The sequence below is a fragment of the Oxyura jamaicensis genome, chromosome 23 (genome assembly GCF_011077185.1).
Source record: "Oxyura jamaicensis isolate SHBP4307 breed ruddy duck chromosome 23, BPBGC_Ojam_1.0, whole genome shotgun sequence".
NCBI classification, from domain to species: Eukaryota; Metazoa; Chordata; class Aves; order Anseriformes; family Anatidae; genus Oxyura; species Oxyura jamaicensis.
This window is the reverse complement of record NC_048915.1, coordinates 4192365-4213501: the sequence shown is the minus strand read 5'-3', so window position 1 is coordinate 4213501 and position 21137 is coordinate 4192365. Positions and strand designations below refer to the sequence as shown.

The window sequence follows — 21137 nt, the reverse complement described above, 5'->3', positions numbered from 1 at the left end:
TTTCAGGAAAGTGGCATTAATTGTGATTGCTTATCTATTAATTTATTATAATTCTTTTTTTTTCCCACCTCCAGGCTGTACCTACACATGAAATGTACTCCAGGCTCAGCTGGGGCTGATTAATAGGAGGTTATCTGGGAAATGCTTAAAGCTGCCTGGAATAGATAATGGCAGCAGGGGTAATTAACATCTCTTTTGCATTTGAAAAATAAATTTTGCAGTTTTTAAGGGTTAGTTTAGTCTGTTTCTCTCCTAAAGGCAAAAAGATAAATTGGATTTTTGAAATTGCACAAAATTCAACAGTATTCCAGACAATAGCATCCTAAATGGAAACAAAAGCGGCATGCCAGGAAACCCAAACCAAAATGCCTCCTGGTGTCAGAGAAGAACTGGCCTGTGGTTAATGAGAGTGGAGCTAATCTCAAGCTGAGATCTTCTCATGTAAATAAACCTGCAGTACTGAACTACTGACCACGCTGGGGCTGGGGCTGGGCTTTAAGGGAGACCAAGATGAGCGCAGAGAGACACACACCCGGGTCTTACTGGAACGTGGTCCCATCCCATCCCATCTACAACCTCACACACTCACCCGTATGCTCATCTTTCAGCGTGCGGGTAGCTGCACTGAAAACAAATGACCAGGAGGGGAAATAAAACCAAAGCCTGCATCTGTGCAAATCGGTGCGGCTCCAAAGGGCTGGAGCTGTCCAAGAGCAGCGAAGCAGAGACTGAAGCCTCTCGCAGTAAGTGCTCAGGCAGGGCTGCGGTGGCGGGGTTGGGATGACCAAATTGTCTGGTTTTAACCCGAAGCTGATCTAGCCCTGCTCTCAGCTCTCGTGGGGTGCTGATCCCTTTCCCCTTGCTTCCCCACTCCCCACAGTAACGCCCTGCAGCCGTGCAGTGCACGCAGAGGACGTGTGCCCAGCCCGCTCCCCGGCCCCTCCAGGCACCTCCTTGTTCCCCCCGCGGGCTCAGCAGCGAGGGTAAAAGGGCTTTGCTTCGTTTAGATACTTTACCAGAGTGGTGAAGATGAAGTGGTAGTATTCTGTCATCATTCCCATCGCCATGGCCTTGGGGAGAGCAGGGAAAGGAGGTTAGTAAGAGTGGGAGCAAGAATATAACACCAGCCATGCATTTCCTGTCCGTGTGTCCGTCCTTCCCAAGTCCTGCAGGCGGATTCCCCTGCAGTGCCCGGATGGCAGCAGACCAGCAGAAGTGCAGGGGAGCGGGGCTGTCTCGCCCCCCTCGGCCACGCTCCTGGGGGCTCTTGGCCACACCAAGCCCCACGAGTGCCAGCCCGACACGGATCTGCTCATGCAGATTGCAGGGATTTGCATAAACACGCCGTGCTCTGTGAGTTTTGTCACCAATGGTTACGGCCCAGAGGGTCCCCGGCTGGGTTACCTCGTGCGGACCCCCCAGAGCACATCGGGCACAGGTTCCTGCCCGGGAGCAGGTCACCTTGAGGCTGGTGGCTACAGCAGGAGACACTCATGGTCTGCACTGTGATGCTGGCTCTGTGAGCTTGTTTTCTGGAGAAAACGCATGCGAGACCACTTTAAAATCTCCACCGCTGGGAAAGCAACTTCAAGTCCCCCAGGAAACGTTTGCTTCCCTTGTTTTTTCGCTAAAATTACTAGGGCAGAATTTAGCTCCGAGGAAGGAAGTGACAGTTTGCAAAGAAGCAGGATGTCAAAAACATGGGGAAGGGAAAGGATCGAGATTACAAGCCTAGAAATTGTAAGGGTGGAGTGGGTCTTTACCCCTTGTTTTCTGGCGTGGAAATATCTTTGGGAAAGCCCCGTGCCTATGGATCCACAGGATCCGAGGGCTCTCCTGCCCTGCACAGCTGGGTGCAGAAATGGGGGACTCGCTGACAGCACGGGAGCCATCGGGGAGGTGACACGAAACCCCCCAGGAACTGCTGAGGTTCCAGCGCAGGAGGCGGTGGTTCCCCAGCGGAGCCCTTCCAGAGGTAGATGCGCGCACCGGTGCTGCTGGGAGGAGCAAGCCCCAGCTCCCCGTACTGGCAGTGCAGCAGACAGCTGGGTTTGTGGGGGAATAAATAAATGATAAAGCTGAGGATGAGCTACAGGCGAGCCCTGGGATGGGGATGGGAGCTCCGTTAACATTAGGACAGGCACATCTGTGCACTGCGGAGTGCGGCGACTGTTCGGAAACAGCTGCCAAGGAGAGCGGAGAACTGGGAAGCTGGAGAACAGGTGTAAAGAGTTAAAAAGTGACCAAAAATGAGCAAGGCCAGAGAAACACAGGTAACAGGAGAGGGCCTCATGAGCGGGCATAGCTCTCTGATGGGTTTCTGCAATGATTTGTGCGTCCAAGAGGGTGAAATTGCTTGGTGTCCAAGGAACCCGGACTGGCCATGGCAACGTCTGCACATCTTTGTGCCAGCTCTCGGGTTGTGATTCCCAGACTCATAACGTTTCAAAGCACTGTCCACATCACCAGTGAACTGCTTGCCACCCGTGTTCTGGGAGGGTTTGCCATGGAATTACTCGGGAGCGAGAGCTGGACCGGCTCGGAGCTGTGTGCTCAGCCAGAGCTGCCTTCCCAACATTGGCTGTAGTTGCTCAAACCCTTTTATGTCACCTGGAGGTCAGACCGGTGCCGAGGGTTGGAATTTCAGCACAAGCCCTTTTTGCCATCCGTCGGCACTGCACGGGGGCAGGCAGCAGAACACCTCCATGGGTCGTGCCTGGGAGAAGCGACACCAGAGGCTGAGTTTCTGGAGCTGAGGCTACGGAAAGCAGGTGATAACCCCAGTGTGTAAGCGCTGCTGGTTCTGGGACAACCAGAGTGCCGGGCCATTTTTCCCTGACACTTTTGTCAGTCAGTTTATCTCTGCGTGTCATCGTTCCTCCACCAGCACAAAGCAAGCTCAGGCTGCTGTGCCTCAGGGAGGAGGCTCGGGCTGCGCGTGAGGCTCAGCGGGGGGAGGCAGTGGAGGTCGGGGATGGAAGTGCCTTTTCCTGCCCCCCCCGCCCCCTGCTGTTCTGCAAGGGAAGGCAGGTGTGTGTTTCTCATTTGGGTAGAAAAGTTAGGAGATAAGGTTTCTGAGCTTCCTAATGCTTCAGCAAATGCGGGGGACAGAGACAAGGGGTCTGTGTTGCATGCTGCTTGGAGCCTTGACATTGTGCACGGGTTGGGGAGAGGGCAGTCGGGGCACGACTTGGGTTTGTACAGCTTCCCAAACTCTGAAAATACTTGACTTTTTTTTTCCTGCATACACTCTACAATATTGCTAAACAGAAATGCATGGCTGTGGGTCCTGAAAACACCCCCCGACCCCCCAGACCAGCCAGAAGGACTCGGGAGAAGTTCCTTCCCTCCAGTCCCCCCTCTCCTCCATCTTCCTCACTCCGTGCTCGCAACGCTGAGCAGAGCAGATGGCACAATAAACTATAATAAACCGCATCATAAGTGAACAGCACCAAGCACAGCCAGCATGTTAAAATAATAGGCAGGAGACAATGAGTCCCTTCTATTGCCTTCTTTAATAATCCCCCCTAGGCTTTCTGATTTCTCTTCATTTTGCATCAAGCAGGTTGCAGGAGAAGTCTCTTTCTACGCACTTGCTTTCTCAGCCCTTCGGGGGATTTATTTAATCTGTGTGGCAGCGTCTTGCTGAGCTGCTCGGAGCAGCTCTTCCGCTGGCTGCTTTTCAGCCCTTTTTGAGACCATTTTCCTGTCTCGCAGTGACCCCGCAGTGTACTGGCTCTTGGGTCCGAGGGGCTGGGGCGAGCAGCAAACCTCCCGGTGTGCGAGAAACGCCAGTGCCAGAAGGGAGAGACGGAAAGGAGGCCAGTGAACGGAAAATCACTGACATCTGGCTTAAAGTGCAAGAATTGCACGCAGTGCTGGGAAGCACCCGGGCCCCGCAGCCGCTCCCCGTGCTGACCCGGTCCTGATGCAGCGAGGCACAGGACCACGAGCGCAGCCCCGCACGCAGCACCAACACGAAGCCGTCACACCGTGCCCCTCCGCAGTCACACCCCGGGGGCATGCGGCAGCACAGGAGGGAGGGAAGAGATTTAAAATCAGCGAGCACAAACAGCTCGTGCGGGGCTCAGCAGCCACGGGGGAGGCCCGGAGCTCGCCCCCCCGGACGCTGCGGGGCAGAGGAGCAGAGGGGCAGCGCTGCAGGCTGTGCGCCACGGACGGGCTGGGGGCTGGCACAACGGCTGCTCCCCTGACGTTTGCTCCTTCTTCCCAGGGCTCTGTCTCTCTGCGATGTGTTTTTTCATTGAAATCTACATTATTTATTTTTTTTTTGTAGAAATCCAGGCTTATCCTTGGAAAATGACACCCGGTGAAAATGGCAGGTTTTGATCCAAAAGGCGTAGGCTGCCTTCTCTCACCACCTCTATTAGCGGCCCACTACCTGCGCTCTGGCTCACGCTCTTAAAAAGGGAAACATGGAAAAGTTTCTCTTCTCAGGACGGGACTGGGGTTGTTTGGTGCAGGGAATGCTGAGACGTAACCCTAACCTTGGCTTTGCTGCTTTCTGAGCACTTGCTGGTGCCTCCTTCCCAACTGCAGTACGGCAGCCCTTGGTTTCAAAGGCTGGGGTCTAGGAGTAAAATCACCCGTTGTACCCGAAAGGAAAGCTGTAGGTCTGCACGCCCACCCGTGGGGCTGTCCCCCGCCCCGTTCCAGCAGCACGGCCGCCAGCACGGCCCCCGTCAGCCCCGCTCACCTGCTTGAGGATCTGAGCCGCCATCAGGTGGCTGCAGTCGAAGATGATGCGGAACTCCCGGCCCCGCTTCATCTCCTTCAGCAACGGCCGCGCGTCGTCCGTGTCCAGCGGCAGCTGGCGGATTTTCAGGCGGATGTTGTACCTCGACGGGGCCATGATCAACTCCTGCAGCCGAATCAGGCCTTGGGGCATGGCACAAAGACAAGGGCACAGCGTTACGGGACAGCAGGGCACAGGGTTTTCATCTGGTTATTGTACGGAAGGCATCAAGACTTTCCTCCCTCCCCCAAATTGCCATTGCTAAAGACATAGCAAGGTAAGGGTGTGCATCAGTCATTAAAAAACACACACAGACATTTCCAGAAGGGTTATTCTGGGGCTGATTGGCTTTTCCTGGTATTTTCCTGCCGCCTCTTCACCCAGCTGATGCAGAGCTGGGGTCCTTGCGCTGGGTGGGAAGAGGGGAGCGGCAGATCCATCCTAACCTTTGCCATCTCTGTCATCACGCTGGCTTTTTGTTTAGCAATATGCCCTTGAGAAAGGACAGGCTGTGATAATCATCTACACGACAAATTAAAATCCACATTATTTACCATACATACCAGGAAAGGGAAAGAAACAGCACTTAGAGTTATGAATAGCACAGTTCATAACGGTCACTTAATCACAACTTGTAACTGTCTTGCTGCCCTCGGAATTCATTTCAATTTCATGCAGAAGGTCCAAAGCCAGGCTGCATGCAGCTGCACGGGGACTCTTGGTATCTAGTGCTGCAAGAAGAAATTCAGCAGATGCCCATTGCAGGGAGGGAAGTAGAAGCATGTCCCTGCGCGTAGTAGAAGAAATGCAGTGGAATATGCCATGAAGGGAACATACTGTGACCCACATTTGCAAATCAGGAATGTCAAACTGTGTTCTCATCAGCCCTCCCCTAAAGAAACCATTTGGTTTAGTGGAATTAGGTTGGACAGGCTACCCAATGTGTCTTTTGTTTCTGTTTTTTTCCCCCCTTTCTTTTTATCTGCAGTGCTACGCAGCACTTGGCTTTGTTTAAGCATCAACAGCATTCTTCATGTGAAAAACTTTGTCAGCTGTGTTTTAGAGAATTAGCCAGAAAACAAAAAACTTCCCAGAACTGCTTCTGCTTTTAGCTGGGAAACTGCATCCCCAGCGGCAACGGAGCGGGCTCCTTGCTGGCGCAGAGGGGCCCGGCGGTGCCCTGCACAATAGGGTGGGGGCAGCGTGCCCCCAGACACTTAATCCTCCCCTTGACCCTCTGTTGGCAGAGCTGGTGCCAAGGGTTCACCCATTTCCCCAGTGCGCTGTGAATAAAATGCTTTAGAAAGGGTCCCAGGGATTACTGCACGCGATGTCATTTTGCTCCTTAAAGGGTTTCTTAGAAAAGTTCCTAAATGGGACCCACAAGAACAACAAAAATCCGGATCCCCTCTTTAAAAGCTCCTCCTTTCCTACCTGTGCTGTCATCGTACACCACGGTGGCTGACCTCCATTTCAGGTACTGCACCAGGTCCAGGATGGCGTGGCTGAGGGAAGAGTAGTCGGGATACAGGTTGACGTAGAACGTGTCCTTGTTGTCCAGCGGGTGGTGCTTCCACCGCAGCTGGATGTGGGGGACCTCCAGGGCATTGCAGATGGACTGGACGGCGTTGGTGCAGGAGCCTTGGGACGGGCCAAATATCGCTACGACCCCGAGGGCGAGCTGGTCGCAGGCTGGAGGAGGAGGGAAGAAGCAGTCAGAGAAGCACGAGGCACCTTTGGGGGTGAGGGGGGCACTGGACGGGCGGACAGACAAGGTCCTGGGCTCTAACAGCAGTGCAGGGACTGAGGGATTACAGCAGGGAAGGGAGGCAGGAGGAGGGAGGAGGGAGGAGGGCAGGCGAGGCTCTGGACCCGTGGCTGGAAATGTTCCTCATCAGGATCGCTGGTCAGCCTGCTGGAGCTGGCCCAGCCTCCAGAAATACAAATTCCTCTCTGAATGCGAAGTCCTCTCTGTCCTGCCCGTGTTCAGAAGGCTGCCTGCCCTTTCTTCCTTCCTCAGCCTCTTCCTGCAGCTCCCGATTTATCACTGGGCTCCCAAACCTTTGGTGTCCCCGTCCTTCCCATGCTCCCTGCCAGCAGGGGCTGGGCCAGGGCCACCGGCTCCGGCACTGGCACCGCTGCGCTCCTTGGCAGTGTGGTGCTGAGCCAGTCAGGGCCATTCACCCACTCTGCGGGGATGAAACATCCTCGGGGGACTGACACCGCCCGTCCTGAGCCACGTGGAGGCAAGTACTGCCACTGATCTGAGCTCTGGGTGTGCTCCAGGGAGCGATGAGTGCTCTGCGCCAGCAGGGCAGGGGCTGCCCGGGGAGCGCAGCCAGCAGGACCGTGCCTGGTGCAAACACGGAGGGGATCAGCAGCGCCCTGACAAATGCGTCTTCCCATCACTTTTAATAGAATCTGCTTTTTGCAGAATAATGCTTTCTGTGGCTCTGTTGAAGCTATCACTGAGAAATTAAAGCAGAACAACCGTGGTTAGGGCTGGGGGCATTTTTAGGGGGAAAAATGTGCAAATTTTTCACAGGAGCGGACTATTTCTCCATTCCCTCTGCAGCCTCCGTCCAAACTGGGTGCTAGCACGGAGCTTTCCCACAGCACCTTTGGGTGCTGCCAGAGCAGAAGCAGGCTCGGCGAGCCCCCAGGTTGTGCCGTGAGGTCCTGCTCCTGCCCCCCCCCCCCTCCGGTACCTCACCCAGGGCACTTCAGATGCGCCGCTGCTGTTAGCAAGGGGTGGTCTGCAAGGAGGAGAGCAGGCCTCCCGCACCGGGGGTGTGCAAATTGCCGGGGATACAATAAAGCACGGGCATGGCCTGCAACCTTCGCTCAGGATGAGAAGCAAACGCTGAAAGGAGCTGTGTGAGGTTTGCAGAGGAAAAGGGAGAGAACGGCTGTTCCCTTGTACTAACGTGCCTGGGGAAGGTCAGCTCCGGGCGGACTGCTAACCGGCAGCGCTGAGCAGAGCAGGATGGTGCTGGGTTTGAGCCAAGCCACGTGGGTTTGGGCTGAACAAATACCACAAAGCTGCGAGGCGTGTGCTGTTCTTACCTTTCTTGGTTGCTTCAAAGCTGTCGTGGAAGTGTATCCGCTGGATGTCGTAGGTGAGCGTTGTGTTAGGCAGCAAGGTTCTGTTTCTGTTGATAATATTGGCGGAAAATCGAAAGGCTTGCTCCTCGGCACTCATAACCTGCGTGTTGGGGCCATCTGCGTACTCAAAGATTCCTCCTGGAAGACAAGAGAGAGGCAGGAGTGAGCTGGGGAAGCTGGACTCAAACCCTTGTGTAGCGAGGACAGCAAAACTCCTGGCTGGACCCGTGACATTTGCAAGCGGAACTAGGACGTGGCCCCGCCTGAATAAGGACACGAAAGCATTTGGGGTTTTGTTACGTGCTGGTTCGTGGACGTGTTCGGACTGCCAGCTTTGCTGCCGAGGTGCTGCGGGGCCATGCTCAGGGCCCCTGCGTGCAGAGCTGCCCCGGCCCTGCTGGCTGCTCCGGGGCCCTTTTTGGTGCCCTTCTCATCTTCTGCCCTTCCTCCTGTTGGGTTACCCAGGTTCGTAACGCGGACCAGCAGAGACTTGTGAATGTGCCAACCCTCAGCTTCTCTGCTCAGTAACGCTCCTGCCGGATGCACGCTTCCCAGCGTCTGGGAGTTGTTAATGCCATTGCACCTCCCCAAGGGCAACAAGCTCATGTCGGAGGATTGCTGCGCTTCTCGGCTCCGTGTCTCTAAGTCTTGTCCTCAATTCCCCACTGACAGCCGGTCTAATTGAAGTGACTCAGTGCAGGCGTCAATTCTGTAATTGGACGTCCTTGTCTCTGCGTCGGCACAGTCCCGTGCCCCTTCCAGAGCCACGGAAAGACACATAAACCTTGCTCTGTCTTATTAAAAAGTAAACCAAAATAATTAATGGATGAGCGAGATAAGCAAGTGCAATTGGTAACAGATGGTCTCTGGGTTCATTAGCAGAAAGAAAATCTTCCTCTTCAATTTAAGGTAGTCCTAAAATGCTTTGTTATAGACAACAGATGTCTAGGCAGCCCTCCTAGTTTTCAGGCAACTGCAGGAATCCTCCTCCAGGAGCCAGAAGGCGTGAGCCATACTTCTTGTGGCAATTTGGCATTAGCCAACGCTGCCACTGTGACGGGAGGCAAGCTGACGCTGCTGTCAGCAGCCAGACTCGGTACCCCCTGCAGGAACCCGCCCGAAGCCGGGGCTGAAGGAGCCTCAGCACCAACGGCCGGGCACTTTGCACAGCGAGGACACAAGGGAGGTTGTAGGATGTGCCCGCTGTGATCATGGCAAGTTGCTTCCCTCCTCTTCTCCGCACACTTTGTGCATCCGTGTCCCCAGCTGTAGGGCGTGGTGTTTAATCTCCGTCGATAAACATGCAGAAACGTTTGAGTCGTTCACTGCATGTCCCTGATGGGAAGAAATGTTTCTGATCTTGGTACTAACACGGGCAGCAGGGAAAGAGTAAAGGAAGGAGGCTGGGTGCTTGTTCTGGAGATCCCCTTCAATCCCTTACGACCTCATTTTTAATCTAGAAAGCCTAGCAATATAGACAGGAGCCTGGAAAAATTGTCCAGGTGCCCCATTCTCACTGTATCGTGCTGAAACATTTGGTTATGGACTGGCGCACGGAAAATGATTCATCCACGTCAGTGTTTGTATATGCTGGTAGCTCATCCAAGTTTCATGAGGTGGGGAAGGTCCGTGCTCAATATTACACCAGAAACAATAAACAGAAATAAAGTGAGCATGAGATCCATCTGTTCCGTACAAAGCTTTGCTGTCCAGAACATTTTAGCAAAGCATTTTTTGTTTCCCAGCATCGTCCCGAAGTGGTAACGGGGTTGTGTTGCGTTGATCCCCAAGCAGCTGGCGTGGGGCAGCCTCCAAGCCCCGAGCTCACAGGGCTGCTTTGCAGCACGCCTTACGACGATGGGTACAGAAGGGCTGGGGGTTACTGGTGCTTGAGCCCAAACAAATTCACCTCCCCGACATCCCTTGGATGCAATAGGCTTCTTGACAGAGAAGGATTTTCTGTGCAGCCACCCAATAGCTTGAGTTTAGTACCAAGCAGCGAGAGAGCAGACAGGCACGAGCAATATATTTCTGGCTACACTGCTGGGTGCTGAAAATAGCGGGACAATGTGAAATCTCTGGCATTTGCTAAGGTGTTAAAAGCAGCCACCGCATGCAACAGACTGCTCTTTTTCTCGGAGGCGCGGCGGGAAGGGGAGCATCTGATGGCAGATCTCGCGCTGCAGCCGCCGCGCCGCGAGCAGCCTCCCTTCCTCGCTGGCTCCTGCCTCTCTCCTTCAGATCTGCTCATTGCAATCATTATTTAAAGAGCCTAATAACCGGCTTGAAACAGCTGATTAATGCATAATCTTCATCATGATTACATAGCATAACTGGCATTAATTTGAAAAGCCAGCTAATTACGAAAATAATTGTTGCAGCTCTTCCATTTTAGCAAAATGGAGAATATCGGCTCGTGCTGTGGAGAGGGTGAGGGACGCGGCATCGCTTTGTGGATCCCAGGGTATGGAGACCCCACGTGTGCCCCACAGCTACCCACGGTTAAAACTGAGCTAGGCAATCTGCTGCCAGGTGTCAGGGCAAACACACTTCCCTTGCCCTTCCAGTTAGCACCACAGGGAAGTCATCACCAGTTCTGAACACTGAACGTTCACCCTCAATGGACAAGGCGACTAGTTAAAGGAAATACTTCCCCCGGTTGTATTTACACACAAGGATTCTCCTTGCCCGTGGTGAAAGCAGAGGGAGCTCAGGCTCCCACCAGCTCGCAGGAAAGCCAAGCCTTTTCTCTCTGTGTCCTTGCTTTGGATTCTTTTTTTCAAAGTCCAGAAGAAGGCCTTTGCACTTCCAGGCAGAAACTCGTTTTTCCCCTGAAACAAAAGACATCGGACACCTGATGGTTTTTTTGCAGCAAACAACATCAGGCAATTCTCGCTGAATTCACCACTTCTAATCACAAAAATCCATCGGCGGTGAACGTGGTGAGAGGCTGCTGGGAGGGAAGCAGTTACACGGTCGAGGTAAGGGGAATGCTCCCCAAGAAATAAGGGGCACCTTCACGGTGCTGCCATCAGCTGCGGCAGGCAGGGAGCCCTGGGCATGGTGCCCCGTCCCTCCAGCCCAGCCGCCTCCCCCTTGTGCCGCTCTCTCCTGGTCTCTCCCCAGCACTGCTGGTGCCAGCTCTGGGCCGGGAAGGGGCAGAGGAGCCGGGCCAAGCAGGGGCGGGGGACAGGGCTGCGGTGGAGATCTCCCAGACAGGGGCACGGATGCGCCCTGGCACCCCGCAGTGACTGCATCTGCTTTGAGGTAGAACTGCACCTATTGTGGTCCAACACTCGGACAGGCTGTAGCACTCAGCGTGACAGCAGGGGAACGCCTGGGGGGCTGCAGAATGCCTGCAGCCCTCCCTGTGCTCCCCAGGGAGCACCATCGCCTGTGGGGCTGCACCAGGAACTTCCCCGGGGCTTTGCTCTGGTGAGATACAGAAAGTCAACGGGCTATAAAAAGTCAACAGCAAAACGGTTCCCACTTTTATGTACCTATAAACAAGTTTCATCAGAGATAGTAAAACTGAAGGGCCTCTGCTGTTGCTGTCTCTCTCGAAACCGTTTCTGCCCCCGCCCTGCTCTGGAAGTTATGTCCGACGCCTGGGAGATGAATTGCTGCAGCTCGCTTGGGCTGGTGCTAATGACCTCTCCTCGGTATTGCCTCGTTGTCTATTCACATCACAGCTCCCTCATCCTCCTTAACTCGCCTCCCCAGCTCCGCAGGCAGATAAGAGAGGTCTGCGCCGAGGTCTGACACGCTGCCAGCTCCCAGCACTGCCCTGCCACCTCCTCCCTGCCTGCTTGGTGCAGCAGGGACCCTGCTGTCCCCTTCCCCAGTTCGGGAAGCCCACAGATCCCGTCCTGCAGCGCCTCGGGAGGGACCTTCAGGATCACCCGATTGCACCCCCCGCTGTGGGCAGGGACACCTCCCTCGGGGGCAGGTTGCCCACAGCCCTTCATCCCTCCTGGGGACGGCAGACAAGGGTACACGTCCCCCACTTCAACAGACGGCTGCCGCGGGCTTCAGCGCCCACTGCTTTAATGGGGGAAAAAAAGGCAAAAGGAGGCGTTTGAAGTTTTTTCCATTGAAGATCTGAAGCCTGGGACTGTACAGCAACCCGAAGGCTGTGCGATTCATGTCCTCGGCTGCGCTGCGACGCATCCGCTGCTCCCACAGCAAAGAAAGGCTGCGCTGCTGCAGGTCGCAGGTGGACGGCACGTCGCGGTCCCTGCTGGGAGAACTGGGAGAACTGGGGAGCCAAGGACCTGGGACAGTCGTTAGCAAGCCTGGGGGAAAACAAAGGCTCCGGCGGTATCGGATGGGGAACCATACTGGTTTTCCTCTACATCCGTGGTGAGCGTCATCTGTCATGCGTTCCTCCAGCTGGGATCCCCAAGCGCTGCAGCTCTGGTGTTCTGGAAAATAGATGGGGAAAGGCAACGGGAGGACGAGCTGAGGCCGTCCTCGCAGTGGAAAACTGCACGTTCTCCGTTGTTACTTCTGGCTTCTTGGGTTTTAGACGTCAGTCGCCAGGCACGTTTGTCTTTTACCTTTAAAGTCAGCTCATTGCTCTCCAGAGAATGTCAATCCGCACATGAGAAAACACACTCATTAGAATCAACTTCACGTCTTTTTATTTGGTCTGATTTGATTTGATTCGATTCGATTTGATTTGATTTGATGACCACTGACAGTGGTGCTGGGGTGGGGACTTTGCAAAATTCAAAGTGTGGATCCGAAGCAAATGCCCGAGACAGCCCCTTGGAGCCGAGCGGAGGAGCAGCCGCTGGGAAGGGAGGCTTGGTAAAACCCGAGTCCCACCAAAACTCCCCCCGATGGCAATCGGAACAGGTCCAGCGAAGATCTGCTGTCCCCCTCCCGTCTGTGGCTGGATGAGCTTTGAGACGGCCCTGGAGGGAGCCAGGAGGGAGCCACGGCCAGCGGGCTGGAAATCCTTTTCTCGTGATTTCCCGTACCCGTAGCTGCAGCCGCACAGGCTGAGTACAGCCGGTTATTTTTAGCTCCGTAGAAAGCCAAGTCAGGAAAGTCAAAGTGTTGTAGTATTTGGGGTTTTCACTTTGTCCCCTCTCCTTCTCTTTAACAAAACAAACAGCTTCCTTCTTGGGAAGAAAACTCCTCCAGCCCTCGGTGTGTGGTGCGATCTCTTATCTTTTACTCCTTATAAAATCACGGAGTTATTTAGCTTTGAAGAACAACTATTTCTGATAACACTTTCCTCTCCCCCGCTGACAGTGTTGTTAACACATTTAGACAGCTTTCTGACAGTCTCTTTCCATGTGACATCCTGGAAGAAATACTTGTTTTGAAATAGCTCGTAGTGAGGATGCAGCCAGCCTCAGCTCCTCCAGAGACTCGAGAGCTCCTGCCTCCTCTTCCCGAGCTCTTGTGCGCAGAGAGCTCTATTTTCTCCCCAAGGCCACAAAATGCCTTTCTTCTTGAGCAGCGGGGCCGTGGCAATTTGTACTCTGATGTGCTGGGTTTGGGGACGGCGTTAGCACACGGGACCAGGACCGGTGCCTCCTCCTGCAGGAGGAGCAGGGCGAGAGGTCCTGCTGGGCTGCCCCACGCCTCCTCCAGGGCTGCTGGTGGTGCTGATGCAGGGAAATGAGCCCGCACTGCAGGGAGGTAAAGGAAGGTTCTCGGAAGCACGAGGCTGGGCACTGGGAACGGAGCTGGAGCTCCCCACGGCTGTGCCCGTTCAGCACGTGATGGTCTCACGCACAGCGGCACCGATGCAGTGAAAACAGCAGAATCCAGAAGGCAATAAATAGCACACACAAATAAAACCAACACACAAAAACAACACAAAAGAGGAAGAAAAAAAGCAACAACTGATTTATTCCCTCAAAATGATTATCCTTCCGCTTTTCCCCAAGGAGCTGCTGCTACAAAATGCTCTAGAACCAAAGCGCAGCTGAAGCTGGAGCTGCTCCCTCGCTCAGCCGGGGGCTGATGCCAGCTGCTGCGCTCCAGACAGGAACAAAATCAGCCTCCGAGCCAACAAACGAGGAGAGGACAGTGCTGGGGAGGCACCGGGAGCTCCCAGCCTCCAGCACCCGCTTACTCGGGGACCTTCCCCATGCCCGGTGTGGAGCCTCTGCCCCCAGCCTGTGGCTGGAGCGTGCGGGGTGAAGGCAGAAGAGGCTCAGCCTCAGCTCCGTGCAAGGAGCAGCCCTCCAGGCTTATTGAAACCAACCTTCTGGCAAAGGAACTGAAAATAATTCCTGAGGTCCATCAATCAGTTTCTGATTTTGACAGAGAGGCAGGATCTGAATTCCCGTCCCCTTAAACTGCTCCTGATCATGCATCAGCCTTGTCACTTCAGCGTGGCGCCGCTTAATGTGATGCAACACAGCCGAGTATCCAAAGCAATTTCAGGCCTCATAAACACGCCGCGTGCCAGCGCGTCCCTCCGCAGCAGCCTGCCCGCTGCGGCTCGCGGCCCCTGCCCACGGAGGCTGCTCCCTCGGGGCTGCCGATGGAAAACCAGGGCCCAGACCCCGGGACAAGCACTGACCTCGCAGCTCCTGTGTCCGGGCTTCCTGAGTGCACCATGCTTCTTTTATAAAGAGAACAGAGGTGAGAGTTGAGGTTTGGGACCGCAGCCCCCAGGCTGCTGCCCTCATCGCGGGGCTTTCCCAGGGAGCCCCCGCTGCCGGCTGGCGGGCGGGGAGTCGCGCCCCGGCACCGCGGACGCAGCCACGCTTTGCGGCAGGATGCCGAGCCAGGATCTGCTGAGTAATGCCAAGGCAAAGAATTGAAGCAGAAAATGAAATATGCAAAACTTGTGTCCCGTAAAGAGGGATCGTCCTGCCTGCCAGGGCAGAAAGCCCATGGCAGGAGTTTGATCCATCCCAAAGTCTGTGCTCCCAAGAGACGGCGCCTGCCTCCTCTTCTGTTTTGGTATAAAATATGCAAAGCCTTATTTCGTGTGCACTGTATTAGGTACTCCACGGCACAAGGGGTGGCGTTCTTCTCCCATGTATAAGCTGTTAATGGACGAGCAGTCAAGTGGCACAGAAATACATTATTAATGTTGCTGGTTAAATTAACTGATTACAAGCACTGGAGCTAAAATGGACGTATCAGCACTTTACTCACCCTAAATGAGAAATTAATGGAATATGGCGCCTTGTTTTGGAATGGAAGGCAGATCGGGATGCTCTGAAGAGCCATGCCCTCACAGAGGACCTGCACATTCGGCGCACGGGACACATCCGACTCGGTGCCTCCCTGGGGCGTGCGGGGATTTGTGTCCTCGCCACCCCGGGGGCTGTCCCAGCGGTGACAGAGGGGTGGCGACAGGCTCCTGTCTGCACACGTGTGTGCTGTTGGCAGCTTCTGGAAGTGAACTTCTCCTAGTTCGCAGCTCACACGACCTAATTGGCACCGCGTGCTCTGCGAGCGAGCCACTGCTGCTGCATGTTTTACATCTCGGGCGGCGCGTTTACCGCAGCAGCAGTGCGTAACCCCGACCAAGCGAGCGGATCAAAGCGCTAATCTGAGATCAAAGGCCTTCAGCAGTGCTACAGCAGAAATAAATTAAGTTAGCAGCAGATTTCTTAATGATATTTACATTTCTAATTTGCATAATACATGATTAAAATGAAAAGGGGAATTTTATTTTTCTAAGCAGGCTCAGTTAATTAATTAAAACAAAAACGCGTCCCCATAATGGCCGAGGAGTAGATTCCTACCAAGATGCAGCAATGGCAATGCCAAGAAACTCTCGGTCCCGCTGTGTGCACCGTGGCACCGGGTGTGTGGCTCCAGTCGCTGGGTGCCAGCCCCAGAAATGCCCATGGGGAAGAGCTGTTGGAAGGCACCCGGTGACAGCCACCACCAGGGTCCTTGACGGTGGCACCGAAGGGCTCCCCCAGGGGCTGCAGTTAGGCTTTAAGCTGCTTCTCTCTCAGAACAATCGATCTTGCAAGTCTGGGGCTACCCACGTGTAATTGCTGTCAGATGCCTCACCACGCACTCACTTTGGTTCAGGAGCAGTTCAGATTCTTGTTTCGCACAGGTTGCCGCCAGCGTGGAATTAAATCCCAGTGTCTGTGCCTGCCTCCGGTCATGATAGCCCCTGCTCCCGGGGGAGAAGAGCTGGATTTGGTCGTGCTCGCAGGTGCAGGTTGGGTCCGATCCCCAAATGTGCCGCGGGGCCGTCACCCCCTGCGTTGTCTCTGCCCCGATGGGCACAAGCAGCGAGATGAGACGCCCCCTCCCCAAAACCTCCCCGTGGCTATGAGCTCAGCAGAGCTGTCCTGGAACTGCCTGGTGGCAGAATAAATCAGGCACACGCAGGTGTCATTTTTACAGCCGCGCTTTGGGCTATGAGCACATTTTAAACTGTAACGTATGGGAGGAAAAAAAAAGTTTGAAAGCTTAAAATTATGAAGGATGTACGAGGCGGAGTTTAGGCGACGCAGCTCTAAGTACGTTTTTCTATTGTGTTTTATTGCCCTGCGGTGTAATCTGGTGTTATATGTGATGTCCATCTGGCGCACGGTTCAAACGAAATATAAAGCGGAGAAACAAGGCCACAGCTGAAATAAATCCAGGCTCGTGTCTGTGACTGACTGGGCCTGTAGCAGAAGGTGCAGGATGATGAAATGCTCGGGATTTGTCTTCATCCCGCGCCACGGAGCTCGGTGCAGGACTGTCCCCGTGCCGCTGCCCTGTGCCGGTGCACCCGAGCCTCTGTTGAGCTTCTCACCTTTGCTGGTGCGAAGCGGCTCTGACTGCTTCATTTGGGAGAACTTCTAAACCAAACACAGAGCACTGCAGGCCAGAAACGCCCCATTTTGGCAGAAAGCTGCCTTCTCCATTGAACAGAGCGGGCAGTTCTGTGGCGGGCGGCACTACGGGAGCGCAGGTGCTCACCAACGACCCGACCCACCCCTGTCACCAGCAGCCGTGCCCAGTCTGAACCTCGTCCCGAAATTAAGCAGCAAGAACTCGTTCCTAAGCATGCGACCTGCTGTCGGGATGAACCCCGCGGAGGCAGAGCGGTGACGCTGACCGCTGGCGCTCCTCCGAGTGCTCAGCCCCGAGTGGTGTGGGTTGGCAGGCCGGGGGGATTCAGGATCCCCGTTTTCCCTCCCTGCCTGCCAGGTACTTGCTCCTGTTTTACTTGGAAACAGAACCATGCAATAGGAGGTGTCCTGCAACGGCACGAAGTCTGAGATAAAAATTCAACCCAATTAAAATTAGAATTGCCGCATGTTAATTACATTCTTCTCAAATATTCATTGCTACGCCCCAGCTAATAAATGTTAATACCCACCTGGCACGTAGCGTATAATATTAGACTTAAGAAATCCCAATTAAATCCTACACTTCATTTACAATGTAACCAAATACCGGCAGTCAACTGATTGTTTCTCATTCTTGTGTTGATGCCTCCAAAAATCAGCACTTTAAGGAAGATGATGCATTGAATAGCAAATGCGGTTCTGCAAATATTATGACATATTGTTTGTCATCTGCCCTAAATATTTAACAGTTCGGGTTTGCAAGATTTTGCTGCCACGTGCTGAGACTTTGCTCCTGATAGATGCTGAGTTTGATTGACAAAATGGATTCCATTCAGGAGCTGAAAATCCCAAGCCCTTGTCAGGGTCTTTTCTGTTAGCATCTTGTCTTTTTTCTCCCCCCACTCTTCTTAAAAGAAAGCAGAAAGAGAGGGGGGGAAGCAGAGAGTTCTCTGGCAAAATTGTTTCTGCTTAATCCCATCTACTCCCTACAGAAAAACCTTTATGTAGGAAAAGATCAAAGGTCTGTAATAGATTTCAACAGGTTTCCAAGAGCTGTGTGCTGCAGGAGTGAGCGCAAGGCACTGAGTGATTAAACTGCCCTGTGCTGCTGGTGCTCGGGGGCAGGCGAGAGATGTAACTGGGAGATTTAGATCCCTACTTCAGCCTTTTTATCTTCCATTTTAATGGAGTTAAACAGAGAGAAAAAGAAAGGAGGCTTTGCCAGAGTCTGGTGCTCGTCCTACGTGCTCGGAGGACGGTGCAGCGCACCGAGCCCGTTCTCCGTGGGACGTGTCTCCAGGTGGGTGCTGGGCAGTAGGAGATTTTGTAGAAGATCCTTCGCAGTCTGCCTTCAGCAACGCCTTTCATAGCAGGGAAGATCTGCCCAGGGTAGGCGCTTTATAAACTTGCTGTGTTTGGAAAATGTCACAAATGGCGACTTCCCCTCCCTCTTTATCTGTATTCCTTCCTTCCTTAATTCCCAATGTCCAGGGTAATAATGGCTGAAAGATTTGCCGACTTAAAAGCAGCACTTTATTCCGGGAATGAAAGAGAAAAGGGAACGCCAGAAGGGTCTGCTCTGCAAAATGCTTCCATTATTTTCCAGTCTTCTGTGCCTTGGTTTACCAACAGCCACACACCGAGCAGGGAGCGCAAAGGGAGCGCCTTGAAAACTGCCCAGCAGCACGACTGCAAAAGGACTTGGGTACCCCCTAACTGATGGAAACCACCTATCAGAGATCCTTTCCATCTCCTACAAGCCCATGGCTCGGTGATGGAGCAGAGCCGGGGGGCACCCCAGGACTTTGTACATCCCCTGGTCCCACTCATGGAGAGGGGGCACCAGCGACCGCCGCGTCCGTACGAGCACGGGAGCCTCCTCTGCAGCGATCCAAGCGTGGCACTGACAGAGCCATTTAAGTATGAATTGAGCCAAATACGCGCTAATGAAGCTGAATATTCATTATTATGACTAAACAAACTAGGCGAATCTCAAATTAAAGTGGGTAAATTATTAGTTTGGTAGCTCAGAAAAGGGGAAATTTCAAGAACGTTCCAATTATAGAGGAGGTGGGGTAGGAAAACCGTTAATGGATTCAAGTCCAATTAAAAAGGGGTGTTAGGCATTGTCTGGTGTGTCACACCTTGTCAGAAATGACATCGGACGTCTCTGCCCCACTCCTGTGCTCAGCAGCAACCCAACCACGCACCTGTCTGTGTTGCGATCACCCCGTGCTGTGTCACAGTGCTCACTGCGGATTGAACGCTGAGGACCCGGCATTAGGAAGGAGCAAGGATTACGCGCGCAGCAGCCGACACGGACACACATGGAGCCGATGAACGAGATGCAACACGCGGCCGGACCCAGCCCGCTTGGCAGCACGGGGCAAACTGCACCTGGGAGGGCAGGGGGGTCTGCAGGGGGCTCAGTGGGTTGAGTTAAAGCCCCTGTAACTTGTTAGCTGCATTTCTGCATCCCCCAGGGCAGCTGGGGCCTCTCAGAGAGGTGGGAGGGCACTGGGAGGGGAAAGCAGGCCAGCAGGTACCAGGTAGAGCTTTAAACTTTGAATGTATTTAGACAGGAATTGCTTTTTGTGGCCTGGGCCCTGCAGGTGGACGTGCAGGAATTACTGTTCCTCGGCACCTGGTGGGGGTCTCTGTGCTTGCTGTCCCGTCTCTGCCCCAGCCCTGCTGGCTTTTTCCTGCAATTTCCTTCATTTTAGGTGAATCGGTGCTGTCTCCTGGGTAGTGGTTGTTTGGCATAAAGCAAACGGGGAGCTGTGAACAGAGGGGCAGGAATTTGATGGAAAAAAATGAGTGCTAGGATCTGAGCAAAGACAGGAAGAAGGGAAGCTTGGGGAAAAAGCAAAGGGAGCTGAGAACGCAGCTGAGCTGAGTTTGACTTTAATTAAAAAGAGTCTTCAAGGAAGAGATTTCTGACAGACAGGAAAGCTGAGGAGTGAAGGCTTCCCCTTTCCCACCCTATTTACAATCAGTGAATGTGAGCTAGCATCCCTCCTCCTCCTCCTCCCCACAGCGTGTCTGCAGTAAACAGATTGTGTGGAAACCCCCTGACGTTGGGCAAAACAATCCTCCTCCTCTTCCTCTTCCTCCCGTGCGTGGGCCAGGCACCCTCGGGGGGCTGCCACTGCTGTGCCTGGGCTCGGGGCTTAGCCCTGGGACAACGTCCCCGGCTGAGCCTCTAATTTACAGATCACTGGTGCAGAACACAAGGAATCCCTTCGGTTTCAAAGAGCGAGGGAAGAAAACACGAGATGAATAAGGAGAGCGGTCCGTCGGAAAGCAGATTTGGAGAGGATGCTGCAGAGGTTTATCTGTGACCGTGCAGAGCGTCTGGCTTATCCCCAGCTCTCTTCTTGGTGCGTGTGCTGTATGTAAAGGCTGCTCGGAGGAGTCGCTTCCAGCATCTTCCAGTGGACTCGCCTGGGTGGCTGTGCCCAAATGTGGTGAGCCGAAGTGTCGGCATCGCTCGCATCGCTCTTTGGCAGAGCTGTGATGGGCGGGCAAGGAACAAGCCCCCCTGGGGCAGCCTGTCCCACTTGTGTGGGTAGGGCAGCATCTGGGGCTTCTGGAGGAGTCATTTCAGATGCACCAGGTGCCTGACAACTATTAGGTAAATCAGCTTTTCCGTTGCCTCTCTTTAAATTGACCACGAGAGGATTAACATAAGAGGCAAGCTGGCCAGACCCAGCACTGTCATGGCCGGGAGCTGCCTCCTCGTCCCCAGCAGCCTGGGCTCCCTCAGAGACCCAGCTCGGACCCGTCCTCGTTGTCCCACTGCGCTCTGAGGCACCCAGAGCAAGCAGCTCACCCTTCTTCCCTGCGCTCCCGGTTGTCGTAGAGCCATGCCACGCGCCTGCCCGTCTCCTGACACCTCGCTCCAGTTTCAGTCGCTGCAGCTGCTCAGCCTTTTTGGGTGACGGGGCCTCAGATGAGCCTTTGGGGCAATGGGTTGCCTGTTTTAGCAGCTAACCTGTCACTTCGCAGCAGAGGAAACCCTCACTTTTACATCTTAAAAGAGGAAATGCTGCTGTTAAATGCTCTCCTGGTATGTTGTAGAGAAGTGGAACAACCCGTCTCCGAGGCGTGCTGTAATGACTCGTGATGCCGTGCCGCCCAGGAAAGCACTTGGAAGCTCACGGGGAGGAAAAAATCGTGGGTTTGCTCTGCAGGAGCCCTGGGTTTTATGTTGCTTCTGAGCTCCTGCAAGGAGCTCTAGGACACTGAAAGCTACCCTCAGCTGCAGAAAGGACAGATATCCCCGGGGTGGAAACCTGCTCCAGTTATCCGTGTTACACGTTTATAGCTCCCTCCTTTCTCCTTTCCTGCGACCTGGCAGCAGTGACTGAAAATCCAGGGTAGCATCCGTGTGCCCAGCAGGCAGGGTGAGCCTCTCAGGGTGTTAGCTCCTGTGGGGCTGGATCTGAGGCACCTTCGTTAGCAGGCTGTGGCAGTGCAGCGGGGAATTA

At 54.1% G+C, this 21137-nt stretch overlaps 1 protein-coding gene across 1 annotated transcript in view; it reads right to left on the bottom strand.

The window, feature by feature from the left end:
• Window positions 1-21137, bottom strand: part of GRIK3 (glutamate ionotropic receptor kainate type subunit 3) — a 107408-nt gene that overhangs the window by 41650 nt on the left and 44621 nt on the right. The window contains exons 2-5 of the mRNA XM_035345689.1: window positions 7823-7999; window positions 6191-6448; window positions 4718-4899; window positions 1017-1070 (exon numbers count right to left, since the gene is read on the bottom strand). Coding sequence (XP_035201580.1) covers window positions 1017-1070; window positions 4718-4899; window positions 6191-6448; window positions 7823-7999 — 671 coding nt within the window. The remainder of the gene's footprint in view (window positions 1-1016; window positions 1071-4717; window positions 4900-6190; window positions 6449-7822; window positions 8000-21137) is intronic.